This window comes from Zingiber officinale, chromosome 9A (assembly GCF_018446385.1).
Source record: "Zingiber officinale cultivar Zhangliang chromosome 9A, Zo_v1.1, whole genome shotgun sequence".
Classification (NCBI taxonomy): Eukaryota; Viridiplantae; Streptophyta; class Magnoliopsida; order Zingiberales; family Zingiberaceae; genus Zingiber; species Zingiber officinale.
In genome coordinates this window covers 131,147,669-131,172,410 of record NC_056002.1, presented here as the reverse complement: position 1 = coordinate 131,172,410, position 24,742 = coordinate 131,147,669, and the positions used below count along the sequence as shown (strand labels likewise).

The 24,742-nt window shown below is 41.7% G+C and overlaps 3 protein-coding genes, 1 long non-coding RNA gene and 1 pseudogene across 7 annotated transcripts; 2 read left to right on the top strand and 3 right to left on the bottom strand.

The window, feature by feature from the left end:
* Positions 1 to 293: 293 nt before the first annotated feature.
* Positions 294 to 10,289, bottom strand: LOC122018802 (Golgi SNAP receptor complex member 1-1-like). Of its 2 annotated transcripts, none has more exons than XM_042576215.1 (5): positions 10,185 to 10,289; positions 1,432 to 1,659; positions 1,152 to 1,319; positions 792 to 905; positions 294 to 567 (listed from the first exon to the last, which is right to left on the bottom strand). In XM_042576215.1, the coding sequence occupies exons 2-5, from the start codon at positions 1,624 to 1,626 to the stop codon at positions 454 to 456; spliced, it is 591 nt and encodes a 196-aa protein (XP_042432149.1). In that variant the 5' UTR covers positions 1,627 to 1,659; positions 10,185 to 10,289; the 3' UTR covers positions 294 to 453. The 2 variants fall into 2 exon arrangements, with proteins under 2 accessions (XP_042432149.1, XP_042432148.1); XM_042576214.1 differs by lacking the exon at positions 10,185 to 10,289 and adding an exon at positions 4,033 to 4,262.
* Positions 6,348 to 7,861, top strand: LOC122018800 (annotated as a pseudogene).
* Positions 10,290 to 12,007: 1,718 nt separating the features above from the next.
* On the bottom strand, positions 12,008 to 15,389 carry LOC122018783. Of its 3 annotated transcripts, XR_006121899.1 has the most exons (5): positions 15,015 to 15,389; positions 14,061 to 14,201; positions 13,758 to 13,959; positions 12,194 to 12,375; positions 12,008 to 12,125 (listed from the first exon to the last, which is right to left on the bottom strand). It is a non-coding gene; the product is annotated as an uncharacterized LOC122018783 (long non-coding RNA). The 3 variants fall into 3 exon arrangements; XR_006121897.1 differs by having other exon boundaries at positions 12,078 to 12,375; XR_006121898.1 differs by having other exon boundaries at positions 12,078 to 12,372.
* Positions 12,014 to 14,969, top strand: LOC122018782 (putative serine/threonine-protein kinase). Its single transcript, XM_042576198.1, has 7 exons — positions 12,014 to 12,109; positions 12,197 to 12,355; positions 12,435 to 12,562; positions 12,629 to 12,844; positions 12,923 to 13,170; positions 13,744 to 13,894; positions 14,006 to 14,969. The coding sequence occupies exons 1-7, from the start codon at positions 12,088 to 12,090 to the stop codon at positions 14,261 to 14,263; spliced, it is 1,182 nt and encodes a 393-aa protein (XP_042432132.1). The 5' UTR covers positions 12,014 to 12,087; the 3' UTR covers positions 14,264 to 14,969.
* A 563-nt stretch (positions 15,390 to 15,952) lies between the features above and the next one.
* On the bottom strand, positions 15,953 to 18,820 carry LOC122021884 (probable small nuclear ribonucleoprotein F). The gene is made up of 5 exons (XM_042580057.1): positions 18,681 to 18,820; positions 18,186 to 18,273; positions 17,881 to 17,918; positions 16,261 to 16,325; positions 15,953 to 16,188 (listed from the first exon to the last, which is right to left on the bottom strand). The coding sequence occupies exons 1-5, from the start codon at positions 18,783 to 18,785 to the stop codon at positions 16,125 to 16,127; spliced, it is 360 nt and encodes a 119-aa protein (XP_042435991.1). The 5' UTR covers positions 18,786 to 18,820; the 3' UTR covers positions 15,953 to 16,124.
* Between the last annotated feature and the right edge of the window lie 5,922 nt (positions 18,821 to 24,742).

Sequence of the window (24,742 nt, the reverse complement as noted above, 5' to 3'; positions counted from 1 at the left end):
CGATTAGCTTATCAAATAAATCCGGAGCACTGTTCTAAACTTCTTGCCAGAACAACTACCACCACCGGCAGCAATAAGTCCGGAATGATTTAGTCAATTAAATGAGAAAATAATTTAATCGATTTAAATCTTAATAGTGAAAGGAGAATCAATATACAATCTCAAATAATTTGCAACTTTGCAACATTACTGATCATTTTAAAGCTAATATTTATTATAAATAATTGCTACACGCTCTGATACCTTACTCCCATGCAGCATGCGGTAAGATCAGATTTCGATCGAATCCCAAATGAGAAGAATATTTTGAATATTGACCTGGATTACTAAACTCAAAGTCAAACATTGTGTTGCTCCCTTGAGAACTAATGCATACGGGAAATTAACTAAATCTTTATAAGTTACAAAAGATGGCTTCACCTCGCCATTATATGTAATTAACTAAGACAGTAATTACTTTGACAACCAGTAAATCAACATGAGAAATGTACAAATTGACGCGACGAGGGACAGGATTATGGTGTCCATCGATTTTTTCCTTTTAATTGATGAAAGAATATGATTTACCTGCAGACAAAATTGTAGAATAAGTATCATCACATGATAAAATTTTAGGTAGAAATGCTGACAAGACACTTAATTATGAAAAAAAACTTAGGAGTTGGAGCCCAGTGATTTTTGATCTTTATTCATTATCGACATATTTTTTTTTACGTTTTCAATCAGCCAAATTCAAGAGAAAAAAAAAGAAGGTGGAATTGTGCAGAAATCATGTGCATTGATCAACATACCGTAGGAAGTCTGCTGCTGACATTACCGATCTTGGTAGTGATGCCACCAAACGTGGAACGCTGAAGAGCTAGTGTTCCCAGAGTGGCTTGTGCTTGCGAGATTACATTGTCCATCTGTGGCATTTTGAAGGCAAAGTTTGTATAAGAGGGGGATATTATTCACTTGATATGTAAGAACTATAATTAAGGATTATGGTAGTTGTTTTCCATGTTATCATCCTCAGATAATCATATTATCATTCGATAAAACTGAAGTAGAAGGAAGTATTCAAAAATATTTTATTTGACTTCGCCCTCAACTACAATCCCTTCCTCTATGCACAGAATACAGACGAGAAAAAGAGTAGAGAGTTATCGCACCTGCCCTGAACTTCTACCTATAGCTGCTTGTTCTTTAAGTAGGGCATGTTGTTCAGTATTGGCACCATCTTCCATGTCTGCCTTTGCTCTATCGAAGTCTCTAAAGTCTAGAAGAAGCGAAGAACGCTCTTGTTTTGCTCTGCGGCTAGACTGAAGCCTGTAGAACTCCTGAAGGAGTCCAGATCAAAGATCAGATTAAATTCCTAACATTTTTGGGTACCAAGATCATATTTGATAAAACCTTAACCAAACATCAAAAGATGTTAGCAGAATCAAGTACCTGAGTGAGATCTTGTAGAATTTCTTTATGCCGTGTCAGTGTGTGAGAAATAATCTGTGAGCCTCCAGAAGATACCCAGATTTGCATCTGCAAATTGACTTGTTGGAGTTGCTTTAGTGAATGTTCAATTCCAGATTCGAGATCTGTCTCTGAACCATTGGATTTTAACGAAACGAGCCTACGATATGAAGTCATCTGCTCATCCAATTGAGCTTCAAGCTTCCTTGCCTAGCAACAAGGAGAAGGAAACATATTTATCAAATGAGAAAATTACTTTAACAGTGGTGAAACACAAGGCTGACCAAAAAATAACCAGAAAACTGAACATGTAGGCAACGAACCCACAGATTGGCATCAGTTCACAAGCTATCCTTGACTGGTGACAGCTTGTGGCTACTGACAGATTGAGGTACATTCGATATCATGACACATGGAACGAACTGCATTCGACCAGTAGAGTATAGCAAGAGAAAATGAAATTCTTTACCATTGTTAAATTAGGTTTATCTTTTAATGGAAAAGCTAATTCAGAATTAGGAAGGATCTTAAATTCTCATCCTAAACTCCTTGTGTTATAAAAGGAGGACTTTACATTTCATACCTAATAAACCGTCATAATGTGATGCATGTTTGATGATGGCATAATATAAATTTTCTCCATTCAGTTTTTAATTTCATCTAGTTTCTTATGCATTCTACTTCAAATTCTTTGTTGTCCTCACTTCAACAATTTACAACAGCCAACAGGCTGTGTTTATAACTAGTTATAGCAAAATCTCACTCTTAACGATTTGTTATATGAATGGAATAACGGTTCCAACATGTCTGCTTACAGGTGCACTTAGAGAAAATTGAGAAGTCATTTTTCAGCATTTCAGTAAATGAAGAACAATATGAACAGTCCTAGAAACCATCTTGTAACTATGCATATCCTTTAACTGTCAAAATTAAGGGATATTTCTTTCCAACAAACAATAATTCTTTGAAGAACTTGTATGAAATTTGACAGTGATTCGGCAACAGCTTTAATTTTCATAGCTAGACATAGCCTTGAATAAAGTTCAATGGTGCATAATATCAATTTAGCTGATCCCAAATAGTTGGAACAAATACAGTTTGATGCTCACAATGATGACGGACATATGAATGGGTATAGCTTACAATCCAACACTAAAAAGTTGACTGGCAATTGGTGAATCAAAATGTTAATGCAAACAATGTTGTATTAAGCTCTTCTAAAATGTCCTATAAGGAAGTAGCATCTTGAAGTTTGAATCAAAAAATGGAATTCATTGCAACAACTAAGTGACATAATTTCTCTGTAAAATTCTAGGTATTGCCTTTTAAACACCTTAGTGCTAGTTCATATAAGTGATTTGCATGGAATAAAGGGTGAACCAGTATAATAAAGAAAGTACAGTATTGGTTATATTTTACTTCCTAATTCTCTCCCTCAAACTCTGCATCAAACCTTCTTAGATTATAATAGCAATCGGTATTTTTCTGACATATCAACTTATGGTTGTATTCCCTGAGTTATATAAGTGGATTATATAGAGTAAAATGTGGAAAATATAGTATCGATAATAAGGCAGGAAATTATGGTGAAACACCAAAGTTTCATCAAATTGATGATTTCATGACAAGTTTGGATTACCAAACTCTCATAGATTCCATAAAGTTGTTTAATCTTTGTTTACATCATTGTTTGTTGGTATGCTTTCCCTCAAAGATCAGATATCTATTTTCAGGCTTGTAAATCGTATCTACACGCATTAACAAGATTAGTGAAGATAATTTGGCTTGGTAGGAGACATTGAGATAACACTAATTTAACATAATGCATGAAGAAGAATGAGATAATTAAATGTCCATGTGATCGAGAGAGGGTGGGTGTGATGTAACGATGGTGTGTTCATTTGGATCCACAAATCAGTTGTGTTTTGATGCACAATATTTTCAAAGCTGCATTGACACCTTCCAGGTTCTTAACTAGCATATCGAACATCCATAACTATGTATAGAAAGGAAAATGAAATTTAAAACGATGGTTTAGAAGCCTTTTGATTAGCCTTAACATCCAACTGTGATGTTCATCAGTTCAAGACAAGTTTTTTAATCCCTTTTCAGCATTCCTGGCAGAATAGGTTATAATGATTGCTCAGAATTTCAATTCAACATGCAATGTTAAACAAAGAAGCAATTGAAATATGAATCAAGGAAAATATTAATTAAGGAAAAAAAACAGCCTGATAAATTCGCAGTATTGTGCACATTATTTCAGGGGTGATTTGAGTCAATGTACTTCTTCGATGATCTTGCAAGACGGTTACTGAGAATCTAAGATCTACAAAACATGTCGTGAATATGGAGAAACGAACAGATCTGAGGCACTAGGGCTCCTTGGTTTCTGATTAAATCAAAGGAAAAGGCACCTACACCTCCTTCGCCGACAGCATAATTCAGAGGAGGAAGCCGAATCGATCAAAGGTCAAGTTAAAAGAACAATGAAGCCTTCAAATCATAGAGAGGATAGAAAGCTCCGCGCGAAATCAACAAAAGCGGAAGGTTTCAGTAGAAATCCGGGCAAAGTTAGGGCACCTGTTTCCGAAGGGCGTCCCACGAGGACGCCTCCATGATCGACCTCCGGAGATCGAGCCAGTCGTCACTTCGCGATTTCCGCGACGAGCGCTATGATTTGAAGCACGCACACAATTGAAATCGATGGCCGAACCGATCGAAGTCGACTCCTCCACCACCACCAATTCACCTCTCTCACGGTTTATCTCGAATAAACCGGGTTTACTCCATTCAAAAGCCGACAGGTCGGACATGATGCCACCGGTTTATGTCGAAGTCGGGAAAGAGATTAAAAATAAACCGGGTTTATTTGGTCTGAGAGCCAATCACTTCTACAAAGAAGTCGCAGTTCTTCGTTCCCAATTCAATGGCGTCCTCATCGATCCGAGCCGGCTACCGGCCGCCGTGGATGTTCTCCGACCTCCGGATACGCCTTCATCCAAGTCGACCCCCCGCCGCTGCCGCCGCCGACAGCATGCTGGCGCCTTTTCCGCACCCTCCTTCGGCCTTCCATCCCTGCGCCGCCTCCATCTAGTCCACCATCGCGATGGCTCGCTAGTCCGACCTCGACTGGGAGCACCCCTACCGACGCGGCGGTGGCGGCGGATCCTGGACGGCCGCGCCTCCGCCCCGAGAGCTTCTACGCCTTCCCTCAATTCGACCCACCACCTTCCCGCTTCCCGCCACCGCCGCCGCCGACCGCATTCTGGAGTCTTTTCCGCCGTCTCCTACGGCCATCCATCTCCATCGGCGGAGGCGCGCGGTGGCTCGCAGCATCCCTCCGACGAGGTAATGGCGGCGTATCTCGGCCGGCCAACCGGCCGACCGACACCTGGCGAACGTCTACGCATAACCTTTTTATGCGGTTAGTAATTTTTTAAAAAAATTTAAATTCTATTTTCCAAAATTAATATCATGCCATTCCCACTGGTTCAATCTCGACCGCTCATCACCGACTCCACCCAGCGTCGGCAAAATCTGACGGTCGATTCCGCGCTTTGACCTCTCACATTACATCACTGACCCAGCTCCGTCCTTTTAAATTGATCTCACAGCTCACTGCACCACGTAGCAAACCCTTATTGGCTTTTCCATCGTCTATCATTTCCATATCAACAGATCCCAGATCCAAATAAGAAGAAGCAGAAGGATAAGGAGAAGAAGCATACCACGATCGAGTAAAGTAATCATGGGGTTGTGCATTCGATTCCTCGAGATCTTGTGCGCTATCATTCTTCCTCCTCTGGGCGTCTTCTTCCGCTATGGCTGTTGCAAAGTAAGTCGCCTCGGCTTAAACTCTCTCGCAAGTTTTTCGTTTCTTTGTTTCACCAACCGATCGATTGTAGATGGAGTTTTGGCTGTGTGTGGTGTTGACGATACTGGGCTACATCCCTGGAATCATCTATGCTATCTATGTGATCGTTACTAACCCTGAGGGCCATCACCACCATGACGACAACGACGAATATCGCCCGGTGTAGGGGGATCAATCATCGATGGGCAGCTGTGTAGGTTTGCGAGATTCAATCGATGCGTTGGAGTTGACAATAAAGAGCTTCAGATCTGTCATGTAATTTGTGGAAGTGGTTTGTGTGTTGATGGTTTGAGTGCGGAGTTTGGGAATTTCAAGGGTTTTCTTGCAATTGTTACTCTTATTTAATGAAGTTTTGAGGAAGCAAAGAAAATGATTTATAATTTTATTACTAAATTCTAAAAATAAATTTAATGAATATTTAAGATTCAGAATGAACTTTTAATGAGACATAAATTTAGATTTTAATGATAGTTATAAGCCTAAATTATCACTTAATATCATATCAAGTGGCCCACATGATGTGACACTAGATCACGACTAAAAGAGTTAAGTTGAATTTGAGTATTGAGTTAAATTGGGGCACAAATTGAAAGGCATCCTTAATTATCAAAATGATGCCAAAAATATCTTTATTCTATACTAATATTTTATGTATAGTAATTGATTAAACCAATAATTTATTTTAATATGTTATAAATGGAATAAAGATATTTTAAATGGAAAATATTATAAAACTACCGTTTTAATGCTATTATTTTAAAATATTATAAAGTTTTCAATTGTAAAGTTAAAAATGATTCCGAAATTAAAATTAATTTTCTTTGCTTAAGTTGATCCAATTTCTATCAACATCTTTTCTTTGCTTTTATGGAACCCTCCGGCCCGTACAGCTGTTAGCTCATCCTCTGTTTCTGGCGGACAGGGTACAGAAATCGACTCCAGCGAACTAGAATGCGGCGCGTGTAGTTCTGGAAGTGTCCATTGCACAATGGCATTTTGTTAATTTTGGTGATCGAGGAGGGCATTCTCAGGGCTGGGGATCTCTCCTCTTTGGGTAAATAGAAGGCACGACCTTCGACTCCGGTGATTGGCCTCGATAGTACTTGGGACAAGCGTCCTCGCCGGAGATGTCACCGACGACGAAGAACCCTTCCTCCGATCACTCCCCCGACGGAACCGAACTTACTGTCGAGGTGGCGGGGGCTACGGAGGAGCCCCAGTACGACTGGCGACGCGCCGCGATCGAGGGCGGCTCCCTCCGCCACGTTGACCTCAACACCGGATCCAACGGCTGGGCCTCCCCTCCCGGCGACCTCTTCCATCTCCGAGGCCCCAATTATTTCTCCAGGCGCCAGAAGATCCCTTCCGACGACTGGCTCCTCAAGCCCGCCGGCATGGATTGGCTCCGATCCGCCTCCCGCCTCCCGCCTCGACGACGTCCTGGGTCGCCCCGACAACCGCATCGCCTCCGCCCTCCGCCGCGCACACTCCCTCGGGCAGTCCGGTAAGGCCTTCCTCTTCGCCGTCAACATCCAGGTTCCCGGCCGCGAGTGCCACTCCGCCGTCTTCTACTTCGTAGCGGAGGATCCCATCCCGCCCGGATCCCTCTTCTACCGATTCGTCCACGGCGACGACGCCTTCCGGAACGCGCGGTTCAAGATCGTGAACCGGATCGTGAAGGGGCCGTGGATCGTGAGGACCGCGGTCGGGAACCACGCCGCCTGCCTCCTCGGGAAGGCGCTCACTTGCAACTACCACCGGGGGGAGAACTACCTGGAGATCGATGTTGACGTCGGGAGCTCCGCCCTCGCTAACGCCATCCTCCGCCTCGCCCTGGGCTTCGTCACGGCGGTTACCATAGACATGGGGTTTCTGGTGGAAGCCCAGTCGGAGGAAGAACTGCCCGAGCGGCTCCTCGGCGCAGTCAGGGTGTCACAGATGGAGATGAGTTCGGCCACCTACGTCGAGACTCGGCCCAGGGCAGCAGAGACTGCTGGTAAAGGAGGGTTCCGGGGGCATGCCAAGGTCAACCATCACAACGATCTGTCAAGGTCCGGAGATGGCAGTGGCTGTGGCAAAGCTCAAGGTTGAGAAAAGGTGAATGTTTTTTACAGCTGATGTGCTCCTTTTAGGAGAAAATAGTTTAAACTTGAGGGTATTATGATATCTTCATCATATTGGTAACTTCTTATATTCAACAAGAGAGAACAGGAGGATATTTCAGTGCTGAATCTACAATAGAAAGTTATTGTTTCATTGAATAAGGCCATAAAAATAGTCACTGTTGTGGCCGGTTGATGGTTCTGTCTCGAGCTTATTCTTTGATGTCATTTACTTTGTTGCATTGGTGGCCAAGGCTATATTCAACCTTGTGTGACGAGGCCGAGCATGTTGTTGAACCATTTGTTCAATTTTAGTTTGTGTTTTTTTTTAACAAGCTTGAGTTGGTTAAAAGCTTGACTTGAGCTTATTTTGTTAAGATGTTCTCAATTTAAATTTGTTTGATAGTTTGAAGGATTTATATTTTTTAGCTTACTCGGTTGGTTAGTGGCGCCTTCTTTCCATGGTTAATGGATAACCCCTAAAACCAATTGTAAAATGCAGCTATGTGATCCATTTGCTTAATCACTATGTTAACTAATTTTGGGTTATTCCATGGTGGCAAAGCCGATTGGATTATCTCTAACGTTTCCATCAGCCCGCTCTTAGGTCAACACGAAAGAAGTAAATCATGGATGGTTGCTAGTCATTCGGCTATTAATCAGAATTTGACTCTTAGATCTCATGATGACAATACTATCATATCCTAGCAAACTATTCGTCTGTAAGAGACATAGAATGGATAAATTATGAATGGTTCATGGAATGAAATTGATATGGAATAAGTATTTTTATCTTTGGATAGTAGAAATATTATAAAGAAAAGAATATACAAGGAATGATAAACATTGATACATGGAATATTCCATTTGATTCATAGTACAAGCAAGCCTGCCTAGCCTAATCAATTCCCTTAGACACATTGGTTTGTCCTATTTCATTGCGTCTTGTTTGCCTAATCGTTTCGCCTACTCAGGTGGTATTTGATTTAGGGATTTAGGAATGAGAGAATGGAGTCATTTCCAAACATTATATTTGGTTGATGGGAATGAAATTAAAATTTTAGAATGCACTCCAAAAACTTGGGTATTGATAAAATTCACCTCCTCTTTTGGATTTTGATGGAAATAGGAATGAGAGCTAAGTTTTAGACGAAAATACTCTCAATATATATTTGTTCAATTTTTCTTTTATATCACTTTCTCTCTCCTTGTCTTCACTCATCATATTTTTTTTCATCATATTTTCTTTCTCCTCAATCTCTCCATCACACATTCTCTCTCTTCATTCTCTTCTATTACAATTTCTCTCATATCACACTTTCTCTCTTATCATTCTCTCTCATCATGTTTTCTCTTTCATCACATTCTCTTTCCTCATTTTTTTCTCATTACACTCTCTTATCATGCTTTCTGTCTCATCATACTTTCTCTCTCCTCAATCTTACTCATCACACACTCTTTTTCTCATTTTCTCTCATCACATTCTCTCTCCCCATCTTCTCTCATCATGTTTTCTCTCTTATCATGCCCCCACGGGCGGGATCAGCCGGTTATGACATGGATTCTTGCAACATGGGTCGAGAGGTCGAGGGTCTGCGGCAGCAAATGCGATAACATCAATATCTGTCCGTGCTAAACACCTGAGACCATCATGTCATAACCGGGCTCGTATTCACCGTGATTTACTCCCTCTCATACTTGTGGGGCCGGGGTGAGGGGGCCGCTGGGTTGGCGGTTCCAACCTTTGCAACATGTTTTCTCTCTTATCACATTATCTTTCTCATTTTTCCTCGTCACATTTTCTTTCTCATCACACTTTCTCTCTCCTCAATGTCTTTAATCACACACATTCTCTCTTCTCATTTTTTTCTCATCACACATTCTCTCTTTTTATTCTCTTCCATCATACTTTCTCTTTTATTATATTTTCTCTCTCCTCATCCTCTCTCATTATGCTCTCCCACTCTTTCCTTATTTTTTCTCATCATACTTTTTCTCTCTTCATTCTTTCTCATATCATTTTTCTCTTATCGCACTTTCTCTCTCATCATTCTCTTTTGTCATATTTTTCTCTCACATCTATTTTTTTCTCTTATTTTCCTCTAAGGGTAAAAAAGAAAATTTTAGTTTATTCCAATATTTTATATTCAACTAATCAAATATTATTTTTAAAAGTGATATCTATTAATACTCATTCTCATTCCACTGTATTATAATTCTCATTTCCATTGTGTTTCCTAAAAAGAATCAAACGTCACCTCAGTTCCACCAACCCTTATGTGCTCAACTTGCCCTTGGCCCACTGGATCCCCTCACAAATGCTTGAACCTATTTGTTTGACTCGTTCAACTAGCCTCCTCAATTTGGTCCAACCAACTACATAGCCTTCTTGGTTTAATCAACTCCAACTCACTCTAATAACTATTTGGCTGAACTAAACGCACCCTGACTGGTTTCATCACACATGCCGCAATGTTATACATATCTAAGTTCGAACATTTCTAAGGTTCCATGGCTCCAATCCTATCGAAACTCTTGTAAACATTTCATAGTTTCATACCTGAACCATTACCACAACTTCTGTCCTTCCACAACAACGATCTTTCCTCTTGTAAACAGATTCACCTGGATATTCTTCAATATCGAAATATGAATACTGAAATACCTAAATCCCCAAACCAATTCCTAGTCAATTTCAGGTGATAGATATCGTCTGTTCAACGAGATTGGAGCAACAGAAACTCATGGGAACTCACCTTTTCTTTTTTGTATTCTTTCTACAGAAAATGTCCCTTGTGCTTCTGTCACAGCTTTGTGTTGCTTCTTTCTGTAAACACTCAACTTCTGCCAATCTGTCCTCCTGCAACAAAAATATTTTCTTCTAGTAAATAAACATCTTTTAAGAACACATATTCAATACAAATAATTTTCCCTCTTGGTTTTCTCTCCCAATTCTTGCTTCCTTTGGGTTTCTTTGTTCAAGATTCTATAATTGGCATGTAGTGATAACACATTAAGCACATGTAATGGTATTTAGCTCACAAACAACACCAAGTGGCACTAGTTTATTGTGAGCCTGACAGTGAAGTTCTCTGCAGTTTGATTATATCACTAACTTTAAAATGATTCATAATTAGTTGTTTATATCACATATCTGAGACACATTGTAAACTTCATTTGGATATTCTTTTTTTCTGATAGCATGAAGACATGAGTACTGAAAAAAAATAAAAGAAATAAATGCATAATCTTCATCACATCATGACAGCTCTTGTGATAGCTTTCTTTAGAATTTTCAAGTATTCTATTTTCCTTTTCTTGTCTCTTTCTAGCAACAATGAAAAATAATAAAAGGAGAAAATTATGTAATCTTGTGGATGCATTTTACGATTACTAATTTGTTGGCAATATTCATTCTTTCCTATCTACTTTTCTTTAGTGTTTACAAGAATAATAAATAGGAGAAACTTTAGGGTTAAATGTTCGTGAACAAATTTGGTATTCGGCTTGGTAAAATTTTATTTATGTTTATTCAATATATAGAAGCTCAATTAAATGAACAAATTTGAACAACTCATTTAACTAAACAAATAAGCTTGAACATATATGTGTTTAGTTCGTTGTGAACAATGCTCATGAATAATATTTGTGAACAATGTTCGTAAACAAGATTTGTGAACAATGTTCGTAGACAATATTTCTGAACAATGTTCGTGAACCATGTCCATCAATAAAATTCTTTTCAACTTGCTAAATAAATAAAAAAAAAACTTTCAAAATGAACTAATAAATTTATATTATGAAGTTCAATAACTAATCAAATAAGTTTAAAATTTAAAAGTTTCAAACAAAGCTCGATAACATCTAAATGAATCGAGCTCAAGTGAAGCTCAAACCAAGCTTAAGCTTATAAAAAAGAAATTAATCCAAGCTTAAACAATCATTTTAACGACTTGATTCATTTTAGATTCGGCTTGACTCAGTTCGATTACATTATCAAACAAACTTAAACACCACAAATCTTAACTTGACTTGGCTTGTTTATCGCCTTAGGATAAATAAGTACATCATGAAAATAAAAATAGAGGATGGCAATTTGTGTTATGTTATGTTAACTACTTTATAACTAAATTCCATTATTTGTAGTTATTAAATTATTTTAAAAAAAAAAAATTACACCATAATATATTATTTTTCATATTTTGTAAGTATGTGAGATTGAATTGATCCAGCATTGGAAACTAAGCTGCTGCCGTCCACAAGTATTTAAATCCAATTTTCTCCTTATTATTAACTTTCTGTTCAATTAATCACAAAATATTAATTAATTACAAGACTTGGTCCAATTGTTTCTTTCTCAAGGTTCAAAACAAATGAAAAATGACAATTATTGAGTAATTAAAGAGAGATTTATCTGGTCATTAGCTGTAGGTTTGACCCCAATTGATAATAAATATATGAAACATGCAAGCACACACAATCCAAGGAAACCCAAACTCAACTTGAATTCGAAACTTCCAGTCAACTAAAGCATATTGGTATCGGATTCAAATAACTGAAAATAATACCTTTTTCGCCACCCCTTCTTGTTCCCAACGATGCCCCCTCTTCCTCCACGAGCATGAAGAGATCATATTATGCTGAAGAGCCAGCAGATTGATGCCACCTCAGTTTCTCCAAGGTACCTTCGATCTTTACTGCCATTGAAACATATAATTCTAACAATAATTGGATCAAAAACAAGCCAACACTGATGATCTTGTACCAGACTTTGCAGCTCCAATGCAGCAAGCATCACTTTTGCTCTTTATCAGCGTCGCGGTAGCTTCACTTCTTGTTGGTTTTGCACTCATGGTGTTTTGCTGGAGGTGCAGGAAGCAGAAGGGGTCGTTGTGGAAGATTGCCAACTCCACCAAAGGCCCCATTTGTAAACTCCATCACCATCTTCTTCATCATATGTGGAAAAAAATGATGGATGAGTTAGTTTTGTTTCTGTTGAATTTCAGTTCCTGATTCCTTCAGTGGCAATCTTCGGATGGTTTCTTACTTCAGTTATCGAACTCTGAAGAAAGCAACAAAGGATTTCCACCCGAAGAATCAACTAGGCGGAGGTGGATTTGGTCCAGTCTATAAGGTTGATATCTATCTTGTTCTTCATCGTTGTCATTGAGCTCTATGCAAGACTATATTTCTTGAACAGGGAGTGTTAGATGATGGAAGGATCATTGCGGTGAAGCAACTAAGTGTTGGAAAATCTCAGCAAGGTGAGTCGGAGTTCCTTGCAGAGGTCAGAATGTTGACGAGCATCCAACACAAGAATCTAGTTTGCCTCGTTGGGTGCTGCTCGGAAGGCTCAGAGCGCCTGCTCGTCTATGAGTACATGACCAATGGAAGCTTGAACAAGATCATATCTGGTGTTACTATCTAATTTTTCCTATGGAACATATTGACCGCTTTGTTTGCTTGTATATAATCATGGTTTTGACATGTTGAGCATGGTGATCAAATAGGAAAGAGTGGGAAATCTCTAGACTGGAAGACGCGATTTGAAATCATTGTCGGAGTAGCGCGGGGATTGCAGTACCTGCATGAGGACTCCAACTTGAGGATTGTTCATAGAGATATCAAGGCCAGCAACATCCTCCTAGATGAGAAATTTCAGCCTAAGATCAGCGACTTCGGTCTGGCCAAGTTCTTCCCAGAGGATCAAACTTATCTCAGCACAAGATTTGCAGGAACTCTGTGAGTTAATTTTCATGTTGAACGTAGGACAGTTTATCAAAAGTAGTCCACATAATAAATTGTTAGTGATATTTGTTCCCTCAAAAGGAACCCTACCTATAACACAAATTGGCACGCTAGTCAACTCTAAGGTTAAAGATGAACATTTCAACCATTGAAGACCCTAAAATAGGTTAGTTTTGCCCTAAATTTGAGTGCAAATTGATTTACAAATTAACTTGTGCTCTTAAAAATCCGATTCTTGGTCATTTTTCAACTCACAAGCTGGTTTGTAAATTAACTTGCTATTTGAAAAGTATAAATTTACACCATATTCAACTTCAAGACAGTAGAAGTTGAACATTTTAAGCATCCAAGACAGTAAAGTAGGTCATCCTTGTTCCAAGTTTGGGCACAAATTGATTTGCAAATCAGTCTACTCTCCGAAAATATGAGGATCATTTTACAAATCAATTTGGAGTGTGTTTTAGCAATTGATTATATGGGGCAGCTCTTGCTAAAACCAATATACGAGGATATTTTTTCTGTAAAATAGTTCAACAAAATCATTCCATAGCATTGTCTAAAATTCAGAGGGTATTGTGCACCTGAATATGCTCTGCGAGGTGAGCTTTCGGCAAAAGCCGACATCTACAGCTTCGGTGTTCTTGTGCTGGAGATCATCAGTTGCAGGACCAACACGGATCTTTCTCTTCCAATTGAGATGCAATACCTTCCAGAATATGTAAACTCTCATCTCCCTTTCCTTGCTCCTCCATTTCTGAATCCATCTTCAGTTCAAGTCAAAATCTGCACAAACAAATAAAATAAAGTTAAAGCAATTATCATCTTGCAGACATGGAAGCTCTATGAAAGATCAAAGGTGAGGGAAATAGTGGATCCAAAATTACTAGATGAAGGAACAGTGGAGAAAGAAGTGTTGCAGGTGTGCCAAGTTGCTCTGCTGTGCCTTCAGCTACACCCAGACTTGAGGCCTCCAATGTCTGACATAGTGGCCATGCTGACTTGTAGGGCTCAGATATCTTCTACTCCTGTAAAACCAACATTTTTGGAGAGGAGGGCAAGGGTTAGCATCAGGCCTCAATCACCCTAGTTTGTTCATGTCAGACACCCAGTAAACATTAATATGGCAATTGCAGAACAGTGGGAAGTTAACTAGTTATATGTTTCAGATTTGTGTAGCAACTGTAAGGCTGAATCTTTCAAGTTAGAAGCTTTACAAGTTAAATAAAGATAATGCTGCAGCAATGTATGTTTTGAATAATTCTCCATGTTGCAAGTGGCTTTTTATCAATCAAGTCTGTAAAACCTAAGATGAGCTTGACAAATCTCATACTCCTGGTTTTGCATAGAAGTTCATCACATTGTAGCGAATTGTGAATCGAAACAAGCACTACTGATGATCAGCAAGCTCACACCATCAAAGCATTTCTAGACATTCAAAAGAAGTTGCATCAAGCCATCTTCCAACATTTCCATCAATCTTGCCCATTACTGCTAAATAAAGCTGATCTATGCAGACCAAATTTGAGGCTTTTGGATGCTCTCGACAGCTGAAGAACTCTTCGCTCCAGTCATGATCCTCTTTACAGAGCTTCCTCAGTTGAAGTCTCATCATTAACTAAATCACCAACCTCGCCATCATAGGAAGAAGCCTTTGATTTCTTCTTCTTCTCTTCTTAGTATGATTTTCACTCGTAAACTCAACCTGATCGGTTCTGACAGAATGGTATCATTCGCACCCTCTGATCCACCATTTTCCAAAGTACTCAGATCGCGGTATCATCTTCTAAAGCTTTCTCCAATTTCAGAAAACCTTCATGAAAAGAAAACAAAATCTTTACCTGTAGAGTCTCTGAAGCAGAAGCTGAATCGATAAGGATGTTTTGAAAATGTTAGCAGCAAGGCAATTTTTCCCCAGATTTCTGCTCTTCGCTATTCGACTCCACCTGAGCTCCATCTTTCATCAGATCCAATAAGTCCCTTCCATTCTCCAGTAATCATTCGAATGCATTTACTTTGATCTCATTGACAAGTGCCCTATCGGCAGACGTCTCCAGTGGTAAGGAGATAGAATAGAGAGAGATTACTTCTCCGGCACGGACACAGGCGGCAGTGTTAAGAAACCAGCGGCGTTGCCGGGGAAGAATAAGGGCGCGCCGGCGAGTGACGATGTGATCGCTTGAGCTATTGGAGAAGAAGGCCGACCCGATCGAACAATAAAGTCGACGGACAACTTTAGGGTCAATGAACCGGAAAAAGAAATTCAAAATCGCGACCGTTTGCCGGTTCAAGTTGGTTCGGCCGTTAAAACCCTAAGAAAATATTCGGCTTATTTCGATAAGAAAATATTAAATTATTATTAATTTAAGCCAATGATGTTTGATTTAAATTTATGATTAAAATGTTATTATTATTGTAATAAAAAGGTAATTGCTCATCTACCGCCTCTAATCGATTGGACATACCGCAATTAGACATCCCATGGGGATTAAAAAAATGTTATTATTATAATCTTAGCAAATTTGGTGTTAATTATACAATTATTTTCCCCTCAATTTCCAGCAAACATGTAAAAAAATTCATGAAAAAAAAAAAAAGAAAAAAGCTTATGCAGTAGCCTAGTCACGATGACTTGACCTCATCTCAAGCCATGAGCTTGTAGTAGCCTAGTCATGAGTTTGTGCGGAGGTCGTGAGCTCACGACCCAAACCATAGTCACACAAACTCATGAGTTTTTTTTTTTTTAATTTTACATCAAAAAAACTAAGTGGCCCTTCAGTGATCGGAGGTAAAAAGGAGCTTAAGTTCATCCAGTATCAGTTCTTAGTGCAAGACGTAAAATACATACAATCTAAAAAATTCCAATTCAAGTTTCACTAGGTTACAATAATCTGACTGCATTAAAATGTGCATGCAAAGTTTGTAAAATAAGAACGAGAAAATAACCATCCTCAATCAGCGTCTTCAATCTCTTCATCCTCTGGCACACCTCGAAGATACAAAACATTGTTGCACCTGCAAAATGAAAACAAAATTAATAAAAAAAATAATACTAAAGTTCATGGAAGAAGATCTTGAAAAGCCTACCTTATGAGAATCTCCCCCAGGTTTCCAGTAAATTGGCCATCAATGAATTCTTCAGTATTGGCCAACTACAGTTTCAGAATTTGAAGGAATTAAAGTGAGATAAAAATGAGCAATTTATCGATAAACTCAAGGCCATTGTGGTATGGCTTTTGAAATAAAAGAATTAGATTTCTAAGTTACTTCCAAGTTGATTTGGAAATAAAACTTACATGGTGAAAAATGACAATATAATATCAACTTTGAAAGGGTGAGAGAACCCAAAATGGCCATCTTAAATTGGAAGAGGATTAAACATCAAACTGATTATCATAGGTTGGGAGAAACTCAATATCTAACTTTCATTCGAAAATCATTTTGCAAGCTCTTGGCTTGGTAGCAAGCAACCTTTCTTTGTTCCACTTTACTGGGCAAGAAGAACAAAAAAAAGGGAACCTCCAGTGATCTTACGCGGTGAAGAGAACTCTTCTATCATATAGCATTTCCTCTGGTGGCATAGATGCACCCCCTCAATCCATTGTATTAGAATGATATGAGAAGAATAATTATGGTCATGTTTGATCTTTCTACAAAGCCAACAGACAGAATTATATTTCTATTTCAGGTCAGCTTTCTGCTGCAATCACTTCAATCTACCCCCTCTATGAAAAGCTGTAATAAGCCTGGAGGAATTCCTCCCAGGAGACTTCCCTGTAGAAGTGAAATGTCGAAGTGTTGCCCCATCATCAATTAACACGCACCCGGAAGGAACTATTATATCCTTTCAAATAGTGGGCGGTACAACTAAAAGTCTGCTTCCATGACTTTGATCCATTACTAATGACTGTATGTTAATATCTGATATTAAGAAGAAAAGCGTGTCAATCGCAATGATCCTAGGGGTGAGTCCACTGTTCAACCACAGATCAAATCTCAGATGTTCAGTGATCATTCTACCTTATTTTTTGGGTACTTTTTTGAGGTATATGAAATCCACCTAAAGTTCAATCAAAAAGGGATTGGATTCACCTCATGGGTTGACATAGTTGGTTCATACAAGGGTGTTGCTGTCAATAGGCCGAGGGTCGATTCCCAACAAGTGCGGAATGCCCTGTGGTTGCCTCAACTCATCCTTGCATGCGTTGTTTTTGTTGGATGAAGCCTCCCGTGATTAATCTCCCTTCCAAATAGTAGGGGGTCACCTTGGAGGGGCTGCCAAGGTGACGGTTTCGCCTTTACTGCCACAAAAGGGGCTGGATTCACAGATTAAGATCAACAAACCTAACATTCTCAACTGATGCATCCGAGAATGCCCAACTCTTCAGCTGGCTCTCAACTTATGGGGTTTTTATGCCACTTTTTACCAAGCAGTCAACTTGACAAGTTAAAACCTAAGCTTAGTTATGAAAAACTCCTAAATAATCATCTTAAATGGGGGAAAACTCAAATATCTACTTTTGCCAGAAAATCATGCTGCAAGCTGATTTTCTAACAACTTGCACTAGAATTGAGGATAAGCCAAGAAAAAATAAATGCTAGGGAATGAATTGGTAACAAGGACGTGATTTGTTAAAATTCCTGATGAAAAGTTGAGGAACTTATATATTGAGGGACTATTATGATCAGCAAAAACTGTTTACATACCTGCAAGTTCATGTAGGAATCTACTGACACAAGATAACCTGTGACAACAGACAGAAAATTGCAGTAGTGAGTTAAATGATATTTGTAGAAGTCCCAACAGAATCAACCATTAGATGCAATCATCATATAACAAGTGCATAAGCCACTAACATATATACATACGTGCAGTTATTTCTCTTAAACATACTATTTTTTGGTATATCTGATCCCTTGAAACAGGGGATTTCCTGTGTCCCTAACTGCTTGAGATACAAGTTTGTGGACTATCTTAAGCATACTAGTCAAGAGCTTCAGACAAAACTTACCTTTGTATTCCATTCCCCACTTCAACTTTACAATCACAGGCTTTCCAGTTAAATTGTTTAAGAAAGGTTTTGGGTTAACTGGCACAGTCTGCAACGAAGGAAAAGAAAAGAAAGTTACAGGTGCTCTTTAGCGGAAAAATTCAATTAGGCAAGAGAACAAACTACAAAACAACAACCGGGATGGAAACATGGTCTTGGATCGACAAGAAATAGAAGAACGGGGATAAAATGAAACAATTATGGAGATCAATGCACAAGTTCAAAAACAACTAAAACTTGATTTCTAACACGTCTCACAATTTACAGAAGAAGCCAGAGAGAACTTTATAATCTTGATGGAAGAAAAATTATTATTTTTCAATGATTTGCTAGGACAGATAGATTTCTTCATTCTTCAGCGATGAGAGAAATGGTAGATCTATCAATAGCCTGTAGACGCCAGGACAAACGAACGCGTAAAAGGGTGAAAGAAGAGGTAGTAGATAAAGAACTAACCGCCATTACTGAAGAACTAACTGCACCGGAACAAAGACGACCGACGAGGAGGAGAAGAAAGGCGTGCGCTCCGCTAGGGTTTGGGTGCAGAGATGCAGAAGACATATTTATAGATGGGCCGTTGAAACTGGGCTTTAACAATGTGATCGGGCCATTTACTAAGACCATCTTCAATCCATCAACAAAACACTAAATTTGGTGTTAATTAAAATTAATTATTTAGTGTGGGAGAGGTTTTCATTTTTTTTAATTTTATTATATAACTAATAAAATTAAATGTAATTAATTTATAATTATTATTTTCATTATTTTTACATATTAGATATTTAAATGTAATTATTATTTATTATAACTTTAAATTAAATTTATTTAGTAGCATATTTAAAATTTATTATATATATTTGTAAAGATTTGATTTATTAAAATTATTATTTTAAACTTATTTAATATATTTTAATTATAATTACATTTATAAATTATATCATTAATTTCATAAAAAAATAATAAAATATTAAAAATAAAAATCATAATTTTTTTTTATTAGTTGGAGGTTGAATTTTAAAAAATTTAACCTATCAAATATTAATGAAATATTAATTTTAAATATTTAATTATCATATAAAAATATTAGTAAATTTAAATGTAGAATGATAATTAAATTATGAATAAAAAACTAATATATATTTGATCCTGTCTGAACTAGGAGTCAACGGACGCTGGGGACGTGGCGCTCCCTGCTGGATCCTTGAGTGCTCCGGCGAACCTGCAACAAGACCGAGCCGGGGGGGGGGTGTCCCGGCGACGGCCCTCCGACGCTCAAGTCAGGCGAGGAAATAGCAAAGAAGTGGAGGCCTTATATAGAGCTATCGAAAGAGCCCAGGCACGTCGATCGAAGCAGTCATCTGCTTCAGACCATACCCAAGTATGGGCCTGTCAGAAGAGCATATATGAGGCCATACTGCTACTGTATCCACCTCTCCCTGATGTGACGGCGGGAGCTTCCATCGTGCAATCTCGGGTACGGCCTTATCATCAGACATGCCTTCTCTGACATCCCATATCTCGAGACAAGCGCATAGGCCGCTCGGCTACCTTTGTACCCTCGCCCTTATCTTGGCCGAGCGGACCACCTGCTCGGCCCTTAGGTCCCAGCCGAGCGGACTCCTGCTCGGCCCTTAGATCCTCCTGCCTTGGCGTCAGAAACCCAAGCCCATGGATGGGTTATCTATAGCTCCGCTCGGACCATTATCCGCTGGGCCAGCTCTCCCTCCGTCCTTAGGCTGGGACCCTTCAGAGGGTGGGCCCCCCATTCTTACCGCTGGATCACTTGCCTTCCCTTCAAGTCTAGTCGAAGGAGGCAGTGAGTCCGACTGACTGGACTATGTGTCCGAGCGGGCGGTCGTCGCCTTTCCGTCGCTTATAGTATCCGTGGGGTCGTTCGGCCCTTCCTCCAAATTCAGCCGTTCGGCCTCCTTATGTTTCTTTGCTTGCATTTTTTTGTTTGCCCTTCATTGTCTCGTTTTAGCGTGTTGCTGCATATTCGTAGCATCAGTTGGACTCCCCTAGCTTCCTACTAAACGGCCGATCGGGTTAACCAATTGACTTATTTCCTCAGAATCGTTTAGCGCTCGGCTATAATAATTGCCTTCAGTGAATGCGAAGTGTTGGCAAACCGACGGCCGATCGGGTCAATCAATCTGGTACTTGCGAACAATCATGATCGGTGGGGCTCTCGATCTTTAACGACGGTGCTCGTCGGAGCGATTATTTATAGCCGATCGGCGCGGCTCCCGATGTTTAACGACGGTGCTCGTCGATCTTCCGCTCGGGGATTTATAGACGCCGGCTCGTCTCGATTTTTAACGTCGGTGCTCGACGGCGCGGATATTTATAGCCGGTCGGCGCGGCTCTCGATTTTTAACGTCGGTGCTCGACGACCTTCCGCTCGGGGATTTATAGACGCCGGCTCGTCTCTCGATTTTTAACGTCGGTGCTCGACGGCGCGGATATTTATAGCCGGTCGGCGCGGCTCTCGATTTTTAACGACGGTGCTCGTCGGCGCGGATATTTATAGCCGGTCGGCGCGGCTATCGATTTTTAACGACGGTGCTCGTCGACCTTCCGCTCGGGGATTTATAGACGCCGGCTCGTCTCTCGATTTTTAACGTCGGTGCTCGACGGCGCGGATATTTATAGCCGGTCGGCGCGGCTCTCGATGTTTAACGACGGTGCTCGTCGACCTTCCGCTCGGGGATTTATAGACGCCGGCTCGTCTCTCGATTTTTAACGTCGGTGCTCGACGGCGCGGATATTTATAGCCGGTCGGCGCGGCTCTCGATGTTTAACGACGGTGCTCGTCGGCGCGGATATTTATAGCCGGTCGGCGCGGCTCTCGATTTTTAACATCGGTGCTCGACGACCTTCCGCTCGGGGATTTATAGACGCCGGCTTGTCTCTCGATTTTTAACGTCGGTGCTCGACGACGCGGATATTTATAGCCGGTCGGCGCGGCTCTCGATGTTTAACGACGGTGCTCGTCGGCGCGGATATTTATAGCCGGTCGGCGCGGCTCTCGATTTTTAACGACGGTGCTCGTCGACCTTCCGCTCGGGGATTTATAGACGCCGGCTCGTCTCTCGATTTTTAACGTCGGTGCTCGACGGCGCGGATATTTATAGCCGGTCGGCGCGGCTCTCGATGTTTAACGACGGTGCTCGTCGGCCTTTAAGGCTAACTCCTTACCAGGTCAAGCGACCTTGGCCTTCATTTCAAGTCTAGCTTGGATAATTACCCCCTGGCCGAACGGCTCAGGGTCCACTTCATCAAGTATCTTGGCTCGGATAATATACCCCCTTTCGAATGGTACGGGGCCTCCGTTTTTAGAGCGCTTGTCGCCAATTTGATCCGTATACCACCGGCCGAGCGGCTCGGGGCCTTCGTTGTCGAGCGCTTGGCTCGGAAAACCATATACCCGGCCGACCGGCTCAGGCCTCCACATCGAGTGCGTGGCTCGTAAATAATCCTCCCCGAGGTAGCCTCGGCTAAAATGTACCTGGCCGAGCGGCTCAGGCCTTCGCTCACTTGGAGAAATAGTCCACTGCCACTAGTAAAAATTTCCTTTGCCCGGTCGCCATCAGAAATGGACCCACAATATCCATTCCCCATTGATCGAACGGGCATGAAATGGTTGATGCCTTCATCTCCTCTGCCGGTCGGTGGGAGAAGTTGTGATACTTCTGGCATGAAAGGCATGTAGATACTGTCCGAGCGGCATCTGTTTGTAAAGTTGGCCAAAAGTATCCGGCCAAGAGGATCTTCTTGGCCAATGAGCGTCCGCCCGGATGACCCCCGCATGATCCTTGATGTACTTCCTGGAGGATGTAAGCTGAGTCCTCCGAGCTTACACATTTCAGCAAAGGGCGCGAGAAAGCTTTCTTGTAAAGCTGATCTCCGATGAGTGTAAACCGACCGGCTCTTCTTCTGAGGAGCCGGGCTGCATATTCATCGGACGGTGTGGTGCCCGAACGGAGGAATTCTATAATAGGTGTCCTCCAATCACTTGGAAACGCGAGGCCTTGCATCCGGTCGACATGCGCCACCAGCAGCGTTTTTTCAATTGGTTGCTGAATGGCGACCGGCGTTATTGAGCTTGGCTAACTCGTCGGCCGCCTGGTTCTCCGTTCGTGGGATCTTCTGAATAAGCACCTCTCGGAAAGTAGCTTGGAGTTTTTCAAAGGCCTCAGCGTAGAGTTTGAGCCGAACACAGTTGATTTCAAAGGTGCCGGAAAGTTGCTGAGCGGCCAACTGTGAATCAGAATAGAGTGTCACCCGGCCCGCTCCCACATGCCGTGCTGCCTGCAGTCCGGCTATGAGGGCCTCATACTCTGCTTCATTGTTAGTAGCTTTGTAATCTAGCCGGACGGATAGGTGCATCTTTTCTTCCTGAGGTGAGAGTAGTAATATTCCGATCCCACTTCCGAGCCGAGTGGAGGATCCATCCACATATATTCTCCACATAGCTTCCGGCTCTGGCCTTTGCACTTCGGTCACAAAATCAGCCAAGGATTGGGCTTTAATCGCCGAGCGGGGCTGATATTGGATGTCAAATTCACTTAATTCTGTCGTCCACTTGATGAGCCGTCCGGACGCTTCTGGATTCAACAGCACTCTTCCGAGTGGACTGTTCGTCCGGACAATAATGGTGTGAGCCAAGAAATACGGTCGAAGGCGCCGAGCGGCTAGAACCAAAGCAAAGGCCAACTTCTCGAGCCCAGTGTAACGAGATTCAGCATCTTTTAAAATGTGGCTTAGAAAATACACCGGCTGTTCTTCGCCGCTCGCCCTCACAAGTGCTGAGCCTACAGCATGCTCAGTTGTCGACAGATACATATAAAGTGACTCACCCCCGACCGGCTTGGCTAACACTGGCAGAGAATTCAGATATGTCTTCAACTCCTCAAATGCTCGGTCACATTCTTCATCCCACTGGAACTTAGTGGCCTTGCGCAAGATCTTGAAGAATGGCAGGCTCCGGTCGGCGGTTCTGGAGATGAATCTCGATAGAGCAGTTATCCGACCGGTCAACCTTTGCACTTCTCTTGTATTTCTTGGGGGCGGCATGTCTTGCAGTGCTTTAACCTTGCTGGGATTTGCTTCGATTCCCCGCTCGGTCACTATGTACCCCAAGAAACGCCCTCCTTTGGCTCCGAACAGGCACTTTTGGGGATTTAGCTTGACTCCATATTTGCGCAGCGTTCGGAAGGTTTCTTCCATATCCTTGAAAAGATCGGCCGCTCGGACGGATTTGATAAGAATGTCGTCCACATAAACTTCCAGATTCCGCCCGATCTGCTCCTTGAACACCTTGTTCATCAAGCGTTGATAGGTGGCACCGGCATTCTTCAATCCGAACGGCATCACATTGTAACAATATGTGCCGTCGGCCGTTACGAAGCTTACTTTTTCTTGATCTTCCCGGGCGAGCGGCACTTGATGATATCCTTGGTAGGCGTCAAGCATGCAAATTAATTCGCAGCCGGCCGTAGAGTCCACCAGCTGATCTATCCGGGGCAGAGGATAAAAATCCTTGGGGCATGCCTTGTTTAAATCTCGAAAGTCGATGCAGACCCTCCACTTGCCGCCCGGCTTGGAGACCAAGACTACGTTGGCCAGCCAACTCGGGAACTGCACCTCGCGTATGTGGCCGGCCTTCAGAAGTTTTTCCACCTCCGCCCGGATAATGGCATTCTGCTCGGCGCTGAAGTCCCTTTTTCTCTGCTTCACTGGCCGAGCGTCCGGTCGGACATGCAATTCATGCTGCGCTAGGCTTGGCGAAATTCCAGGTAACTCATGTGTCGACCAGACGAAGACATCATGATTTCGTTGGAGGCATTGAATCAGCTTCTCCTTCTGTTCTTCCCCCAGATCAGAGGCGATAAAAGTCGTGGCCTCCGATCGGGTCGGATGGATCTGGACTTCCTCCTTTTCATCATAAATTAAAGCAGGAGGTTTCTCGGTTATGGCGTGTACCTCAATTCGGGGCGCCTTCCGAGCGGAACAAGCTTCTGCTCGGATCATCTCTATATAGCACCGCCGAGCTGCTAGCTGATCTCCCCGCACTTCTCCTACTTTGTCCTCCACGGGGAACTTTATCTTCTGGTGGAAGGTTGAGACCACCGCTCGGAATTCGCCGAGCGCCGGTCGTCCCAAAATGACGTTGTAGGATGAGGGAGAGTCGACCACCACGAAGTTTATTGTCCTGGTCCTCCTGAGCGGCTCTTCTCCCAGCGAGGTAGCCAGCCGGATTTGTCCGACCGGCTGAACTTCGTTGCCCGTAAACCCGTAGAGCGGGGTCGCCATGGGCAGCAGCTCGGCTCGATCAATTTGCAGTTGATCGAACGCCTTCTTGAATATGATGTTGACCGAGCTACCTGTGTCAACAAATATGCGGTGAATGGTGTAATTTGCTATTACCGCTTTAAAGAGCAGTGCGTCGTCATGGGGCACTTCTACTCCTTCTAAGTCCCCGGGTCCGAAAGTTATTTCCGGTCCACTTGCCCGCT

Coding starts and splice junctions, on each gene's coding strand:
- LOC122021884 (XM_042580057.1), bottom strand. CDS start 18,785: ATGTCTTCTGCATCTCTGCACCCAAACCCTAGCGGAGCGCACGCCTTT. Junction 18,274..18,680: donor TTAGTTCTTCAGTAATGGCG/GTTAGTTCTTTA, acceptor CCTTCGTTGCAG/ACTGTGCCAGTTAACCCAAA. Junction 16,189..16,260: donor CTGGGGGAGATTCTCATAAG/GTAGGCTTTTCA, acceptor TTCATTTTGCAG/GTGCAACAATGTTTTGTATC.
- LOC122018782 (XM_042576198.1), top strand. CDS start 12,088: ATGCCACCTCAGTTTCTCCAAG. Junction 13,171..13,743: donor ACAAGATTTGCAGGAACTCT/GTGAGTTAATTT, acceptor TCTAAAATTCAG/AGGGTATTGTGCACCTGAAT. Junction 13,895..14,005: donor TGCAATACCTTCCAGAATAT/GTAAACTCTCAT, acceptor ATCATCTTGCAG/ACATGGAAGCTCTATGAAAG.
- LOC122018802 (XM_042576214.1), bottom strand. CDS start 4,068: ATGGAGGCGTCCTCGTGGGACGCCCTTCGGAAACAG. Junction 1,320..1,431: donor TTCTACAAGATCTCACTCAG/GTACTTGATTCT, acceptor GGACTCCTTCAG/GAGTTCTACAGGCTTCAGTC. Junction 568..791: donor TCAGCAGCAGACTTCCTACG/GTATGTTGATCA, acceptor TTTTGTCTGCAG/GTAAATCATATTCTTTCATC.